This window comes from Pristis pectinata, chromosome 18, assembly GCF_009764475.1.
Source record: "Pristis pectinata isolate sPriPec2 chromosome 18, sPriPec2.1.pri, whole genome shotgun sequence".
In the NCBI taxonomy this organism is placed as follows: Eukaryota; Metazoa; Chordata; class Chondrichthyes; order Rhinopristiformes; family Pristidae; genus Pristis; species Pristis pectinata.
Window position 1 is genome coordinate 23202378 of NC_067422.1, and position 18427 is coordinate 23220804.

Below are 18427 nucleotides of genomic sequence, written 5' to 3' on the forward strand. Positions count from 1 at the left end.
AAACATATTCAACTCACCACCATTAATAGCCCCATTCTGAAATTTCACATAAAATTATATTCGTCTTATATTTTTCAATTCCCACAGCATTATACATCACTTCTTGGCAAAGAGCGTGGCTTCAGGCAACCTAGTTAATGACTCTATGTCACTTTCACTCTGATTGCTTACCAATGTGACAGAATAGCCCAGTGCGACTGGACAATTTTTACTCAATCTTTACGAGAAGCTTTTACTTTTGATACTCACACCTTCTACAATCAAATGAGCTAAGATCATGAACTCATCATGACAAGAAATAGAGATACTGACCACCTTGCATCATTCAAAACTCCAAAACTAAGCAGCTCCTGACATGCACTTTCAAAAGGATCAATATGGACTATACCATCTCCGTATCTTGAAGGTTTTTATTTAGCAAAACCACACATAATAATTTCCACCCCAATACCCATTATACCTCCTCTCTGTACTAAATGGAACTTGCTTGGAATTCATAAATCAGTCATTTTTGATAGCATCGGTTCCTTCAATTTGCTTGCATCAAATGAATTTCTTCTCACCAAATGAAGGATGAGGAACAAGTGCAGTTTATTTGACTGTTTCACAGGAAGATATTTCTAATCAGTTAATGTTGTGGGTGTTGTGGTTTTGCAAAGTGAGATATTCAGCAAAATGTTTTTGACTCTATATCCTGTGTTAAATTGGCATTTATTAACTGTCACAATTTACAAGGCTGACATCAAGGAGGAATAGTTTGCTTAATTAGGTGCAAAGTGAAATGTTATTACATTAAACTTGCACTGTAAAAGTTGTACAAGGTGAAGGTTGATACACATGATATAATTAATTTTATTATAATCACCACCCTACATTATCAAAAAGATACTAATTGATACAATGTCTTTAACATTGCAAAATATCCTTGGATGTATCAATGCACCGTTATCGCACAAAAGTTGACACCAAGCTATGTAAGGAGGCATCAAGGAAGGTGACAAAAGAGACCATTTTTAAGGTCACTTTTAAAGGAATAAAGTTGTAGTAGGGCAGAGGAGTCCAGAGAAGAAAACACCAAACAGTATGATATATAGATAGCACATGGATTGAACAGTGTACAGATCAGATTGATGTACTATATCTGGTATTTCCTGTTTCACAGCTAATTATTGTCTCAAATATTACTTGTAATTGTTCAAAAAAATCTTCAAAACATGATCTCCAACTCTGAAAAACATAACCTTTGAATATGCAAGGCTGCTAAAATTCTCCAAAAACCATGTTGTTAAAAGGGTTACAACTAAACCCATTTGTGTACCTTCAAACAAATTCCCTTTGATTTTAAGTAATAGAAACTAGCAATTTAAAAACAGGACTGAATAAAATCAAAGTGGCAATTCACCCCAAAAAAAAGCTGCATCAGACAGTATTAAACGTCCTCATACTGTTTTAGTAACCTGGTGCAGATGTCAATCACACATTATAAGTCTTTCCAACAAATTATACCATTGTTAAAGGATGCAACAACATTGTCCTTATTAAAAAAAAAATCAGGTATAAAAAGAATTTTGAACAAACATTGCTATTACTGTTGAACGAGAAAATACAAATATCGACAAAGACAATGGTTGATGCCACGGACTTGTTTAATCCCCAACCCCCGTCAGATCATCGAGCATATTATGCAACACTTACCAAAAAGTTAATTTAGAGCTACTCAATTGAATTGAATATTGAGTATCAGCGATAAATCTTTCCTTCAAAAGAAAAAGATTCATGCATCTATTTGTGAAAAGATTACACAGTTTTTGAACAGTAAAAGACATTAAACTTTTACTCACTGTTCTGGCTCTTCACTTTAGTTTCGGTAACTGCTCGTTCTGGCTGCACTTCCTGTGACTGATGGTAATTAGTGTGGGGAGAGATCGAATTTTCCACCTGTTTAGCTGGGACTTCTTGATGCTTTGCTGTCTGAATCTCCACCTTTTTTGGAGATACCTCTGCTGGGGAAGATCCAAAGCTTTCTGTTCTTCTTGGAATGGATTCCGAGAGCTTGGAGCCCCCAGTCTCCAATCTTCTTGAGGAGATTTCCTGAACTTTTGCTCCAGAAATTTCTGTTCTCCTGGGAACTGTTTCGGGAGGCTTGTGGCCTAGCAGTTCTGCCCTTTTAAGGCCGATCTTTGGGACGCCATGACTCGCACCTTCTATTTGCTTTGAAGAAAGGTCAATAGAAATCTCTGCTCTCCGTGAGACTGGCTCTGGATGCTTAGGCCCCGTAATTTCAATTCTCTTGACTGATGACTTTGGTGATTTAGCATTAGGTGCTTCTGCCTGTTTCAAGGTTGAATCTGTAAACTTTGTACCCAAATCTTGATATTTGTGTCCAGATGATGGGCTCGGTCTCAGCAGAGGAGTTGGGATTCGTCTCGAGGGAGTGGAGGGATTTGGGGGTGGCTGATCCACTTCCTCGACCTCAAATGATCTTTTCAAAGCTAAGAGTGAGAGAAAAAAAAGGAAGAAAAGCACATTAATTGAACTAATATAATTTTTCTAATGCCATGGTAGTTTTTCAGCAAAGGTGGCAATCACACCTTATAAACATTATTCCAGGATTTGACGGGCTCTCCTGCTAATTCCGTTGCAGTTCAGAAAGTCAAAGATTGCTGAAGAGGGGATGAGCAGGACTTTCAGTCACAATTCAGCCAAAATATTGACAATTGATCCTTATTCATCAGTACAGGGAGTTCTGCTATAACGTGCATTTCACAAATTGGATATAACACAATTGATGAATGAGGGAACACTACTTGGATTACATGATCCACCAGAGAACCATTTAAGAATTACTTCAAAAATTGACAAGCAGGAAAAAAGCGATCTTTGGGGGGTGGGGGGTGGGAAGGTCTTGGGGAAAATATAAACTGTTTCCACATAACCTCCCTGCAGTGAGCAGACACCATTGTCTCTGGTGTGCTGCTAGTTTCATCATGGGAGGTCATTTAAAATTGACAAGTAGTCACTTCTATTCAAACGTCTGCAAGGATACTTTATTAAACAATGTAACATACAGCCTTTAGTACTAGCTTGCAGTAACAAAAGTAAATTTATAGCTATTAAAAACACCTTTATTTTTGAAAATCCTGTGGGGAAAAATAACTTTGTAATTGTAAGTCTGAAACTCCCCAGCCTCTAACCCCACTTTTCCCATTGACATGTTTGTTTTTATAACATGATTTTCTATAACGCGAGGTTTCTTACAAATACAACTGTGGCGTTATAGCGGAACTACGCATAGTTTCTTGCTCAGGGCTCAGATCCACAAGGAACCAGACTGACAGATTAAGTTGATTTCATTCAGCCTTTATTTAGACTATGGAGAGAGAATTTCACCAAATATGCTGTCTTGGGTTCAAACCCCGGGTTTCAGAGGTGAAGCTGCAATTCACTAACAGAATGTCCCAATAAAAAGATGCAATGACTTTGAGAGTCTAACTGTCCCTGTTAAATTAAAACATATCATACAAACATGGGTGATGATCTGTATTGGGTTAGTATCTGTTTTCAAAGTGATTGCCTTCTTGAAACTGTAATCCTGTTCCATAAATGAATTATCTGCTATTTTAATAAAAATACCAGTCAGCATGATTTATCAATTACTTAACCTGACATGGCAAATGCACATCAGAAGCAAACAGTAATCTGGTAATGCTTATAATCTTGTTTCTTGTAACTTACAAATACTCACTTTCCTATGCACCACTATGACAATTTACATCATACTTACAAGCCTTTGATGGCCATTATCACTGAGAACTAGTGTCAATACATACATATTTATTCTGTTATGCTTCAACTTGAATAAAAACGGTGTGTGCATCTAATCTTGGTATTAAGTTGATTTAGTTCCCTTATGTCTCTCAGATTTCTGGACTTTAACATCCTCCTGATAATGTACCATTATTAATTGCTCTGCAGCCTCCAGTGGAGGTTCCCAGGCAGCGGTACACCCAAGAGGTACACAAGTTACCTCTGGGGATAAGTAGGAGAAACTGTGCAATGGTAGACATGTGAGGCAGGGGGGCATAATTTCATAGAACAATTGGGGTAATAGTCAAGCAAATAATGATTGGCACTTAAGGAGTTAAAAGGTAATACCCTGTGTGAAGGACAATTTTTTTTATTGCATTTTCCCTTGGAGAGTGGCAGGGGGTACGTGATGAAGTTTGGGAAGCTCTGCTCTCACATACCAAAAGTTCAGGAACAAAAAGCAATAACAGTGATAATAAATCACTATGTGGCACAAATAAAAGATATAGCAATGTACTGGCAGCAGCTCCTTGAAAGTAAATCAGTCCCAGAGCAAAGGGAAGCACTCAAAAGGGTTAAAGGTAAACATGTGCCCAGAAAGAACATGGATGGGAGCACCAAACCTACAGCCCCCTGGATAACAAGGATTATAGAGGATAACACAAGGCTAAAATAAGTATATTTGAGCAGAAAGTCTTGGAGTATGAAAAGGGGAGTAAAATTGAAAAGGGAATTAAGGAAAATGGACAAAAGATAATGAAAAATACCAGGATGAAAAATAAGGTATCATTAGGTTTTCTTTTACAAGTACCTGAAGACCAAGATGACGACTCAGAGAAGAGCAGAGCCTGTTAGGGTCCAAAGTGGTAGCCTATGCACGGAGCCAGAAGATGTAAAGAATCCTCTTTTGTGATCACAAAATAATGAGAATATTTTATGATCACAAAAGAGAATTTGATGCTAAGCTGTGAAATATCGACTGGGATAATCTTTCCCTTTTTACTTTGTTTAAAGGGCTTAAGCATCTTTGAAAGTGGATACACTGCCAGTCCTGGATGAAACTTATTGCAGGGTATTAAGAGAAGGAAGCATCCTTTTTCAGAGCTCCCTCATCACTGGAGTGGTGCCAGAGAATTGAAGGACAATGATCATATGATTGTCTTCTTTTTAAAAAAAAGGTATAAACTAATAAGTGCAGACCAGTTAGTTTATAACTTTGGCAATAGAGAAGTTACTTGCATCAATTCTAAGGGACAGATTAAATGTCACTTATTGAAATGAAGTTTATTCTGTCTCTCAGAGGGGATTCACAAATTAATCAGGAAGAGACTGCATAGATTTGTTAAGGGGAAGTCCTGCCTAACTGAATTGAACTTCAAGAGGATCAACAAGGGCCATGAATTTGATGTAGTCTATGTGAATTTCAGCAAGGCTTTTGACAAAATCTCATGTTGAAGGCTGGTCAAAAAAGAAAAACAAATCCCATGGGATCCAAGAGGGTGGCAAGTTGGATGGGAATTGGCCTTGTGGCAGGAAGCCAAGGGTAATGGTTAATGGGAATTGTTGTGACAGGAAAGCAGTTACCAATGGGATTCCACAAGGCTCAATACTTGGTCCTTTGCTTTCTGTAATATACTTTAATGACAGAATGAAATGTACAAGTGCAGAGATGACAGAAAAAAATGGCACCGTGGTTGACAGTGAGGAGTAAAGCTTAAAACTGCAGGAAGATGTAGATGGTCTGGTCAGTTGGGCAAAAGAGCAGTAAATTAATCCAGAGCTGTGAGAGGTAGTTCATTTGGGAAGATGTAACAAAGCAAGAGAATACACAATGAATGGAAGGATATTGAGTGGTGTGAAAACTGAAAAGTACATCCAGAGATCTCAAAGTAACAGAACGAGTCATTAAGGGTGTTTAAAAGAGCACATAGGCTGATATCCTTTCTTAGCCAAAGCACAGAATACAAGAGCTGGAGTTATGCTAGAACTCTGTACGTCATGAGTTGGGCCACAGCTTGAATACATCACACACTTCTGGTCACCACATTGTAAGAAAAATGTTACTGCACTGGAGAGGGTGCAGTGGAGATTTACAAGGCTGTTACCTGATCTGTGAAATTGTACCGTTGAGAAAAGATTGGATAAATTTGTGTTGTTTCCTTTGGAACAGAGCAGGTGGAAGAGGACTTAAATTGTATGAGAGGGCGGAAAAGAGTAAACAGGAAGGATCTATTCTTTTAGGGATTTAAATTAATTGGTACAAGGATTGTAGGTGAGATGATGAGAGAGAAAAATAAAATCACAAATATAGTGGTAGAGGCAGAAATCTTGGTCACAGCCATGACCAGCGGGACTTTGGCCCACATGCTGGAAGACAGAATTAAACTGGGTAGCTTGTTTCTGATCAAAGACATGTTGGGCTGAGTAGCCTCCTATGTCATAATGTTTCTGTGAATCAATGGACTGGAATGACGCAGAGTGGGGTTGGTAACTGAATCACCCGGATGTTGCACGTTTACCTTGCCCACATGCAGAAAGGCAATTCTGCCAGCCAAGACCAACCTAGAGCCCAGCAGCAGGGCCCTGAGCAAAGTCTTAGGTGACCCAAGACAAAGGGTTGAGCCAGGACAAGCCCCATTCATGGACGCTCTCTGACAATTGACTAATAGCAAAGCTACACTCCCTGACTTTGCCATCCACTAAAGTTGTTGAAGGTTTCTGATTGTTCTAAATATCCCTGACTAAAATCCTGGGATAAATGGAACAGATATTCAAACATTTTACATTGTTGGTTTCTTTTCTAAAGTACACTTTCCCAAGTGTTGCTCTAAGTTGTGCATGGGACTGCCAGGGTTTACCTTGAGAGTGCCGGCAAGTTCAGGCATCCCGTGAATATACTCAGGTCCTGGGCTTCACTCCAGTATTCCGCCAGCAGATTCCAAGCTGCACTTGCAAAGTTGGACCATTGAATTGAACAGGGAGTTTATGGCTGTGAGAAAGGCAAGTCACGTTTTTCTTTTAATTTATCTCCATTTGCTGTGTCATTTGTCAATATATGAATGGTATGTTTTTTAATGTAAGTTTACAAAATAAATAAAAATTTATATATTGAAAAATGACACAACAAATGCAGATAAGTAAACAAAAAAAAAAGTGACATGCCTTTCTCACAGCCATAAGTTCCCTGTTCAATTCAATGGTCCACCTTGGAATCTGCTGGCAGAATTCTGCACAGATGTCCAGGGCTTCGGCATCTTCGTGGGATGGCTGAACTTTCTGGCACTCACAAGGTAAACCCTGGCAGCCCCATGCAAAACTTACAGCAACACGTGGCAAAGGTGTATTTTAAAAAAAGAAACCAACAATGTGAAATCTTTTAATATCTGTTCCATTTGTCCCAAGTTTAGAGGCTTTGAAATTCTTTGGGTGGATTTGTTCCCATCCCAGGATGATTTCAATTGGACTTCCTTTGTCACCAGGTATTGGTATATTATTGTCACTTGTACCGAGGTACAGTGGAAAAACTTGTCTTACAAACCGATCGTACAGGTCAATTCATTACACAGTGCAGTTACACTGAGTTAGTACAAAGTGCATTGATACAGTACAGGTAAAGACAGTAACAGTAGAGAGTAAAGTGTCACAGCTACAGAGAAAGTGCAGTGCAATAAGGTGCAAGGTCACAACAAGGTAGATCGTGAGGTCATAGGCCATCTCATTGTATAAGGGAACTGTTGAATAGTCTTATCACAGTGGGATAGAAGCTGTCCTTAAGTCTGGTGGTACATGCCCTCAGGCACCTGTATCTTCTGCCCGATGGAAAAGAAGAGAAAAGAGAACGTCCCGGGCGAGTGGGGTCTTTGATTATGCTGGCTGCTACACCAAGACAACGAGAGGTAAAGACAGAGTCCAAGGAGGGGAGGCTGGTGTCCATGATGCGCTGGGCTGTGTCCATGACTCTCTGCAGCTTCTTGCGGTCCTGGGCAGAGCAGCTGCCGTACCAAGCCGTGATATATCCAGATAGGATGCTTTCTATGGTGCATCGGTAAAAGTTGGTGAGAGTCAAAGGGAACAACCCAAATTTTTTTAGCCTCCTGAGGAAGTAGAGGCGCTGGTGAGCTTTCTTGGCCGTGGCATCTAGCAACTTCCAGTATGAGCATGGAAAAATCCTGACCAAAGTTCCCTACTCCTTAAGCTTAGCTGAGACTGTTATCTGTGTTGTCCAATTTTTAAATAATTCAAAGTTGGACTTGATCCATTAGAATTCTAGTGGCAACACCCAGTCTCAGGAACAAAATCTGCACTTTCAGTGTTTTCACACAAAGACTGCTTTGCACATCAAACCAAATAAGTCAAATGTGCACACAATATCCAAAAGTTGCAAAGTTAAAAATAACGTTGCTGTGAGCATACCAGACTCATGCCAAGAGTGGAGGAATTCAAATTACAAGCTGCACTGGAACAACCTGCCAATGATTCTTCACGAACCCCTCCCAAACCTCTACCACCGAGAAAAACAAAGCTGCCTCATGGCTATGCCACCATCTGCAGGCTCTCTTCAGGTTAAACACCACACTGACTTGAGAACTTATCGATGGACTTTCATCTTTGTTTGGTTCCAAAGACGTACAGGTTAGGAACTGTGGACATGCTACGTTGGCGCTGGAAGAGTGCAGGCTGCCCCCGGCACATTCTCAGTAATGCAAAAAGACGCATTTCACCGTGTGTTTTGATGTACACGTGACTAATAAATATCTTAAAATCTTGGAGCTTACAACCTAACAGCACTGTGGGATATCATCACAACATGGATCAGTTGAAGACCGCAGCTGACCACCACCCTCACAGGGACAGATGGGGATTAATGAATATTAAACACTAGGCTTGTCCGTATGTCTCAAATGAATAAAAAAAAATCTAGACTGTCATTGTCTCTTAATTGGCCTAAATATCTATTCTACAGTGGATCTTAAGTACCACCTACATTAATGCCATGCCCCCAACCCCCCACGCTTTCATCATCATGCTGAGATGTTACTTCCCATCACAATCACAGTACTGCCAGTTGCACACTAGCACTTTAAATTGTGCGACTCTGCTTTAATTTTGCAGATAGACGGAAGTCAGCAGCAAAGGAGGAGCCTCATTTCAGCATTTATTCCATTTCCCGACCTTGTGGTAGTGAAGCTGCTAGTCTTGGCAGGCTGAAGTGAGACACCAGTCAGGGACAAGCAGCTCCCGGAAGTCAGAGGGCTGCACTGATGCCAATAATGGAGAAAGTTCCCAGCAAGGTTTTTCCAATAGGGACCATGGTGACCAATAGCCAAGTAGACATTCATTTTGTTTTTTTTTGTTAAATAAAGGATATTGTTCCATTTTTAGATTCTTTAAATAATGATCCTTTAAGGTAAACACTCAAGTATCATTTTGTGATTTCATATTTTCCAATCTGAAAACACCTTGAAATGAAAATTGCCATATCAAAATTTGAACAGTTTGAAAAAAATGTACTTAAAATAATCGAGGTGATGATGGAACATCAAAACCACATGATATTTTGAATATAAACAGTTCAACCAACCACAAGAGTGTTTTGATCACTGTGGTTTTCAATACAAGAGAGGATAAAGATGGAGTGGAAAGATAAAGACATTACTTGATATGCAGGTATAACAACAGTCTATGCACAGAAATGGACGTGTAATTCTCAAAATTAAAATACTGGCAATCATAATAAATGAGAGGTCCTTCCACATAATGATATTTGGCAATATTTCACCCTTCTTGGAGAGGCAGAATATTTTAATCATTCAATAAAACAAAGGGAAAAAAGTTTATTATTTCCACAGAACCTCACCCTCGCTAAGTAAATTTATTTTTTTTCTTTCTTTTGAGCAATAGTTTAGCATTGTAATCTTGGAAACTCAGAAAAGCTAATCAAACTAAAAGGTTAAAATATTTATCTGTCCTAACATCTTGAACATTTGGTCCGAACTGCCTGGCCTTGCCTAGGCTGTAATCACACTCCTTAAGTAGGGACCACGATGTCCTGTGGAGCATTAAGTCATTATTGTCTACAGCTAGAACATTTAATCTGGTTTCCAGACAGATATTTAGTTGCCTGAAAGTGGTTAATAAAATAACAACCCATTTCAATCTGATTTTATTGCATTAGGTATTTGCAAAATGGAGACTTTTGCCAAACTTTTTCCCTAAAGCCAGCACTTCACTGTGTGGGGTTTATTCTAAAAACCAGCGAAACATTCCTGCCTATTGCAAATACAGGGAAGGATGTAAAACGAATATTTGGCAGAAAAGTATTTGGAAATTCAATCCTTAAATCGGAGCCAGCGGAAAAGAAATTCAGCAATTAAAAAAAGTGATAATTTAGTATTTTTCCCCCCTATTCACACCCAATCACAGCTGCCCATAAATTAGTCAAGATAAAAGTTGTTTGAAAAAGACCATGAGGTCAGGTTTAATGTTAAACCAGCTATTGTGCGACAAGTTGTATTTTTCTCTGGGTTTATCTACATACCATCAGACCACCCTACAACAATCCACTTCCCCCCCTTTTTTTTTGTCTATATCTAGTTTTCCATCAGGTCTGGTGTAAAATACCACCAAAGATTCTAAGAATCAATAACTAAGATAATCAAGATAACAGAAGTGTGAAATCCAATTGAAAAGATGTGCGATCTCTCAGTTGATGACCTAAGAGCAGAATTTTTCTGGCTCAGTGCAACCACTCTCTGATCAAACAAAAATGCCCAGAAAGTGTCATTTGTGTTGTACTTCTTAAACATTTTAGCCTTGCTGGGTGCTACAGTCATTGAACAATCACGGGCTCATGATGGGTCTGTTTTAAATTACATTTGAGGGTAGTTGGAAAAATAATTTCTTTTCCCATCAAATTTCTGAAATTTCCACGCCTCATACACGTCTCCCCAAATCCTGAACCATTCCTAAGCTAATATGATCTCAGATCCCTCAGTGATAACAGGAATATAACATTTCCACTTGCTCTTTCCACGGTAAACCCAACTGGCTCACTCAATGACTTTGCATTGACATCTCAGCCATGGTCAAATGCCTATGGCTGAAAGCTAGCTTCTTCAATTCTTTGGAAGTCAGATTTAGAAACATGACAAGACAGAATTGCAACAAATAAAGATGACAAGAGTTACCAGCAAGGTCGAATAATTCAACACACAAATCAATAGAAGGAAATGGAATCTACATTATTAGCATGAATGTAAATACTTAAGGCAGGGAGCAAATCCAGACGGCATCTTCAAACTTCCGGGAGGGATCCCATGGCGTGATACATTAAATCAGCTCACATTCAATATTGCACACAGACAACTCCCTTTTCAAATACTTTCTGCATTCAATTTCAAAATTTAATATAATTTTTTTTTTAAAAGTCAATTATATTCTTGATACTCATCAAGACTGTAAAAACCTACCACACTAAGAGTGTACAATACCACCCACACACTCCAGTCAGATTTATTCTACACACCATCCAGGTCGACTCTACATTACTTTTTCTTCCCTAATCCCAAACTTAGTACTGTCCTGCCATTTGTAATAACATGGTTGCAATGTGGTAAAAAGGGGACATTTAATAGATATGGGAATAAGATTTTAAAATAAATTAAATAAGCACAAGTAACTGCACTTCCTAATGTAAACAAACCCAAGATTACCACCTGCACACATGATATTAAACCTTCTTTAAAATCAGAATCGAGCTTCAGAACTTTAAATAACTGGTCATTTTTGAGCAATTGAGAGAAACTGTTAACATGTTTCAGAATGTAAATATAAAAAGAGATGCTGCATTTCACTGCATTACACTAACAAAATGCTGCATTTAGTACCAGTTACTTCCACAGTTTACTTCAAGCTTGACTGATCAATCTTTTTAATTAGGCTTGACCAAACTTTCAAAGATTTCACACTAACACACTGTCAAGCAAGGCTAACGAGTGTTTCTCCTGCTAACTCATCCACGAGAACCAAGATATCCATTGGGATACGATGGCATAGATAACTCACTTTTAAATTAAAATTCCTGAGCAATGGCAGAATAACTCCTTAAAAATTGTCCAGAAAATACTAGCAGGAGATGACTGAATTATATAGGAGAGATGCCTTTCAGGCTCTTGTTTGGGGCATAAGAGGATATTCACTAATAAATTTTAATTCACTGAATTAAATTGCATTTAGTGATGTTGCATTAAAGTAACCTGTACCACAGCACAATATCAAAAGTTCCTGATATTCTGATGCACACAAATAGCTTTGGCAGCAGCATTTTGGTTGTGGGCCTCCTACAGCAACCTTTTTTTTATTTGTTCAATTCTCAGGGTGTAGGTATCCCTGACAAAGCCAGCATTTAACACAAATCCCTAATTGATCTTTTGAGGAACCCCAAATATTAGTTTCAGAAGCAATAGTCAGTCAATTAGGACTCAGATAAGGAATATCCGAGGCTTCAGAATTCTCCTCGCTTATCCCCTACCCTCCACAGAGCTATGGATGTTCAGTCAATTTAAACAGAAGGCTAGGAGAGATTTTTGGATTATAGGGGAAAAATGGTTGTGGCTGTGTGATACAGGAAAATGCCAAGGCCATAGATTAGGTTAGTCATTATTTTACTAAATAGCAAAGATGGCTTAAGGTGCCACATGGTCTACTCCTGTTCCTATTGCCCACAATATACTGCAAGACTAGCACCTAGAGGGAATTTTAGTAATTTGGATAGAGCCGATATCTATTTGGTCTCTGATTTTGGCCACTTTGAAACAATGGTGGGCCACAAATAGCACAAAGGCCCTGCTTATCTACCCCTTCATAATCTGATAACATTGTTTCCATTCTGTTCCTTTCAGTTGTTCCAGAGCTCAGTGTACCTTTCCACTTTTTGAAATAAATCTCACTGCTACTAACCAGCATATTCCATTAACTTCTACACTTGGATCTGGAATGCACCAAAAGTTTGTTGCTGTTGATGATAAAGGTCAGTCATTTTACTGAACCATGGTAACCTTTGGACTAGCCTTAACTAAACATTAACATACACAAGAGATATCAAGTGCAACATGGTATTCAGCATCAATCTTAAAACCAATTCAAAAGATAAAAAAAAACTCAGACTTCGAACATTTTGGCACTTTTCTGATAGTTAAAAGCAATCCATTGACTTAAGGTTCTGGTTTATTTTCATACCACTTGATTTTACATGTAAAGGATGCAGGCTGATTTTTATCCAGAGCATTTTACTTCAACGTCTTATTTCTGATTTTGGCAGATAATCAGCTGCAATAAATGAAGTATCAAGTTTCGCTGCACAGAGATCAAAGTACGGATAGTCACACATTACTTACTTTCTACTGGAATAATTAAAATAGAATTTTGAATGGGAGACAGGAACTAAAGTGTGTGAGCAAAATTACAGTAAAGAAAAAAAAGTGACACTGAAAGTGATAAATTGGCAAGTCCAGATGGTTTTTATCGCAAGGTTTGAGACAGGTGAGATCATTGCAGATGTCCAGACTATAATCCAAAATTCTCCCAATTTTGAAACCATTCCTTTAGCTTGGGAAAAAAAAGAACTGCACATGTTCGTGCACTGTTACTGAAAGCCAAGGGAACTGAAAACATTCTGAACCAACCAGCTTAGCAACTGTTCTCTGGGAAATAAGTTTAGAATTTTCATTGAGTACAGAGACAAAAAGCCACCTTGAACATTTCTAGCTGATTGGAGGGAGGCAGCCTGCATTGGTGTAACCATATCTGACAGACCTGATTGGATTTTTGATATTTTGTTTGTAATGGTGGACAAGGTATTAAATACATGAACTTCCAAAGAGCATTTGATATCAGTGGGGTGACACAGTGGTACAGCTAGTAGAGCTGCTGCCTTGCAGCTTTGGTGACAGAGTTTGATTCTGACCTCTGGTGTTGTCTGTGTGGAGTTTGCACGTTCTCCTTGTGACCATGTGGGTTTCCTCTCATATCCCAAAGATGTGCAGTTTGATACATTAATTGGGCCACAGTAAACTGTCCCTAATGTATTGGTGAATAGGGGAATCTGGGGGAAGTTGATGGGATTGTGGGAAGAATAAAATGGCATTACTGTCGGATAGCGGCATTTGATGGTTGGCATGGATTTGGTGGGCTGAAGGGTCTGTTTCCATGTTGTCTGACTCTATGACCATGAGCTAAAGTTGGGGCTGGTGCAATTTATTGCTCAGTTTGGAAATTTGGCTGAGCAACTGCATGCCAAGTGGGGAAGGGTAAACATATGGAAGCATCTCAACTGGTAAAGATCCGGTTCCAGCCCTGGACCAGCATTTTCTCAGACTTTCTATTGGCCAGGCATTTGTGGTCTGCAGCAAGCCACCACTACTCATCACTCATCTCCAGAAGATGTACACATTTACCTGGAGAACTTGTGATCGTGAACTGGCTCCACGGGCAGCAGGGAAGCCCTATGCGATATCATGGCAACATGTGGGCAGAGCCAGAACATGCCCCACACAATGGCCAAAAACCAGACCGTTCGCCAAGCCACGTTCGAGAAATTGGCCCCGTCACTTCCGTGCACGATTAACCTTAGTGTAGCCGATGTTTTCTTGGCACCTAATGAGGTCCAAGATTATCCAACACATACAAAAGCCCCATTGCTGGCAGAAAGTTGAGCTTCTGGGGACAACCTATTTTTCCTGTTCACTCACATTAAAACACACTGGGACTGGATATAAGACAACAGCACTCAGCCTCCACCAGTCAGGATTGTGGAGACCACACCAGTGATGCTCCCTCCACTGCTCAAAGTTGTTTAGTTCAAACCAATTCTGAGCTGCAGGCCAGGGTCATTGGCCTCTCAGTCAGAACACACCTCAAGCTGGTTTGCGGCAATTCATGGCACAAGACTTGATCACGCCAGACTATTGCGTGCTAGGTGCCCGGCCATACAGGAAATCGCTGTGTTCTCCCTCTCGCACCTTTTCCTTCACTTCCACGGCAGCCTTTTCTGTGGCTATTATGGGAAGGGTTCTTCAGACTTTGACTAGTTTTCCAGCAGTCACTGTTACATGGCAGCTGTGAGCTTTGCACACAGCCCCCAGCAGGAGCTACATATAAATAAGCATTAAATTAGGACCCATGTGGACAAGCACATTTTCACTCAGTTTCACAAATGTTTTCAGGACATCCAAATGGGCACAAACATCACAGCAGCAAGTTTGGTACACCAAGAGAGAATGAAATCAATCTCTAGCTAATGATTGTGACAGTCTTAACCCATTTAGGTAGGCACATGAACATGCAGGGAATGGAGGGATATGGATCATGTACAAGCAAATGGGATTAGTTCAATTTGGCATCATGGTCAGCACAGATAGCATGGGCCAAAGGGCCTGTTCCTGTGCTGTACTGTTCTATGTTCTATTATCAATTAAGACGTATTTAAACTGTTGCTAAAAAATAAAACCCAAAATATTTAAAAGCAATTAATCCACTTAAATAAGCAGAGGGTGTAGGTTTAAGTTGAGAGGGAAAAGATTTAAAAAGGGACCTGAGGGACAAGATTTTCATGCACAGAATGGTGCACAAGCTGCCAGAGGAAGCTATGGAGGCAGGTACAATTACAATGTTTAATGTCATTTGTACTGTGACATGGATAGGAAAGGCCAAGTGGCATATGGGTCAAATGCCAGCAAGTGGGACTAGCTCAGATAAACATCTTGGTCGGCACGGACAAGTTGGGCCAAAGAGCCTACTTCTGTACCATATGACTCAGAATCCAGAGAGATGCAGGTCTGTATGGCCAGATCATTTAGGTTTCATTGACAGGTGCAGAAAACAATCAAAAAGTCTAGTGGAATGTCAGGTTTTTCATCCAGAGAACTTCAGTTCAAGGGAACAGAAGTTACAGCACCCTTTATCAGATCACATCTTGAGCCAGGTGACCAGCTCTAGCACATACTATATACACACACACACACACACACACACACATATATACGTGCAGAGTAGACTTATCAGAATGATGCATGAACTCCGGGGTATAATTACTGACATTGAGTACTGGGGTCAGATTCCCTGGTATTTGTAAGATTACAAGGCAATTTGATTGGAGGCTTATGGATTGAAGGATATAGAACCTGAGAAGAATTTGGACCTAATACGGGTAAATGGGATGAGCAAAACAGGTCAGCATGGATGTGGTGGGCAGAAGGGCCCATTTCAGTGCTGTATGACTGTGATACTTTAACATTTTCAGGATATTATAGAGAAATTGTTTCTCTCCATTTGTCGTATTTTCACCACTAGACAAGTTCTATACCAAGGGTCAACAATTATAGCCAAGCATTTCGAAAGTTAGGAAGCACACCTACATAACCACAGTGGTAGAGGTTTAGAACTTTTCCACAAAACTTCATTCTTACACGCTCAACTGTTGGTTTTAAAAGTCAGAAATTGAGGGAATTTTATTAAACAAAAGAGAAAAACACATGCTTAGCGTTATGTCACCGATTCAGCCATGTTCTCATTAAGTCGTGAATGACATTGTTGCTAAATGTCTCGTCTCATGTCCATTATCCAAAAAAAAGAGGCTAAATGGATTCCCACATTAGCAGCATTACTACAAACTGAACATCTCATCCTGTACCAGCCAAGACAACTTGCACATAGCTCAACTTGTTAATCTCTCTTCACAGAAGTAGATAATTAATATTGTATTAGTATAATGTTTTACACTGGTCAGCACAATTCAAACCATAGCAAAGTTGTTACAATCAACTCCTATGATGCTCCTCCTTAACCAGGTCCTCTGCCCATCTAACCTGACATTTCTATCAATTTCTGTTTTATAACACACTCGTTTAGTTTTTCGGAATGTTTTATTAAAGTACTGATGCTATTCAAATTCAGGTGGTTGGTATTTATTATAGCGGCTGTATTTTGTGGTCTAGAAGCATTGAAAATGGATGCCCAATCTGAACCACACAGCCCTTCTTGTGCAGTGGCATGAAAGTTGAGCTAAATGCAAACTCCATCAAATGACAACATTTCCCAAACTGCTGCTCACTGCATTCAACCATCTGACATTTGACACATTCACTGTCACTGAGTTAAAGATCTTCAGAGGCCCTGGCAAGTAACAAAGTGATTTAAAAAAAAACTATCTGGCAAAGTTGGAGTATTTCCAATAGGCAACTATGCTGGTGTATGGCTGGAATCTCACACACCAGGACAGGAAGGAAAGTTCCTGCCCTCAACTAAAGATCATTAAAACAATTTCAATAAAAAGGGAAATAGAATGTTTTTTTGTCATAACATCTGCCCCACTCCTCTATGGTAAACTGTGCTTTTCCCACAGGCAGCCCTTGAATGATCTACTGCGTGTCCTATTCCCGATTTTATTTCTTATAATCAGCAAACATCAACCTCATCCATGGCTGGCTATTCAAGGAATCAGTTCAAATGACGAAGTCCCCTGCTCTAATCAGGATCCATACTCATCAAATATGGCAGAATCGTCTAGATAAATGTTTTAAAGCTGTGATTTATTCATCGAACTTTGCCCCACCCTCAGGGTATAATTGAACTCTAGTTTGTGAGAGGCTTTGGGAAATGCCCATTATAAGTATCTGATAGACTTGATTGGTGGAACTCGTTTTGGAGTCTGCACATGTTCAGACTCACACCAAATCACATGTGCACTCACGTCAACACCACGACTTGAGTGTGTGGTCAAGGTTGATGCTTGGTGGAGCAGAGAAGCAATGCTGCAATGTCAGAGTCGCTACATAATGGATCAGTCATTAAAGCAACATAAAGTGTGTCTGTTTATTCTAATACAATTTAATTAGGAGTAAATTTGGGGAAGGGGGTAGAGTGAAGAGGTTCTCCTAGTATTTTGTCCAAAATACATCCCTTAACATTCACAAGACATAAACAGTTTTATTTTGTTCAGCTGACTGTGTCACGCCCAAAGGGGCCTCTGTGCTTTCTGTGTAATAATTACACTTGAAACGCTAATTCTTTGGTATGAAATACTTCTGGGAATCCTGAGCATAGAAAAGGCAATATAATTACACAGATTAGGCAAGGACAACTTGGAAAATTAGAATTTAAGATCACTGCAAGTACAATTTCAACCAAAGTTCTTAGAGAATGTATCCATTCTGAAACTGCAGCCTGTAGAAATCTGAATAACACTTGAGGTGTTATTTCAAAATAAACCAGCTTTCATGTGTCAGTAACAATCACCAGTCCAAACTGACACAGTGAAGTATTTTTTTAAATTAATTAATAGTTCTATTCTACCAGCAAATTGTATTTACCAACCATCTCATCAACAGTTCCTTGGGCTTATACAAGTGTTCACTATTAAGTGTAATCAATCTGCAAGTTCAGTTATTGATGTTGTTGCAATTTATTAAAAGATATTTAAAGTATACCTTAAAAAAGATAATTCTATATGCACACAGAAACAAAACACATTTAGTTCTGACAATTTTTATCCAGCTCACTCATGGTTATGTTGTTGTGGCAAATGCCAACAGTTTTATTTTTGACTCATTTGGTATCCTAGAAT

At 39.3% G+C, this 18427-nt stretch overlaps 1 protein-coding gene across 5 annotated transcripts in view; it reads right to left on the reverse strand.

Annotated features, from left to right (window-relative positions):
* Positions 1-18427, reverse strand: part of LOC127579780 (septin-9-like) — a 222034-nt gene that overhangs the window by 92621 nt on the left and 110986 nt on the right. For all 5 annotated transcript variants that reach the window (XM_052032700.1, XM_052032702.1, XM_052032701.1 and 2 more), the window contains one exon: positions 1842-2492. In XM_052032700.1, the coding sequence (XP_051888660.1) occupies positions 1842-2492 (651 nt within the window). The remainder of the gene's footprint in view (positions 1-1841; positions 2493-18427) is intronic.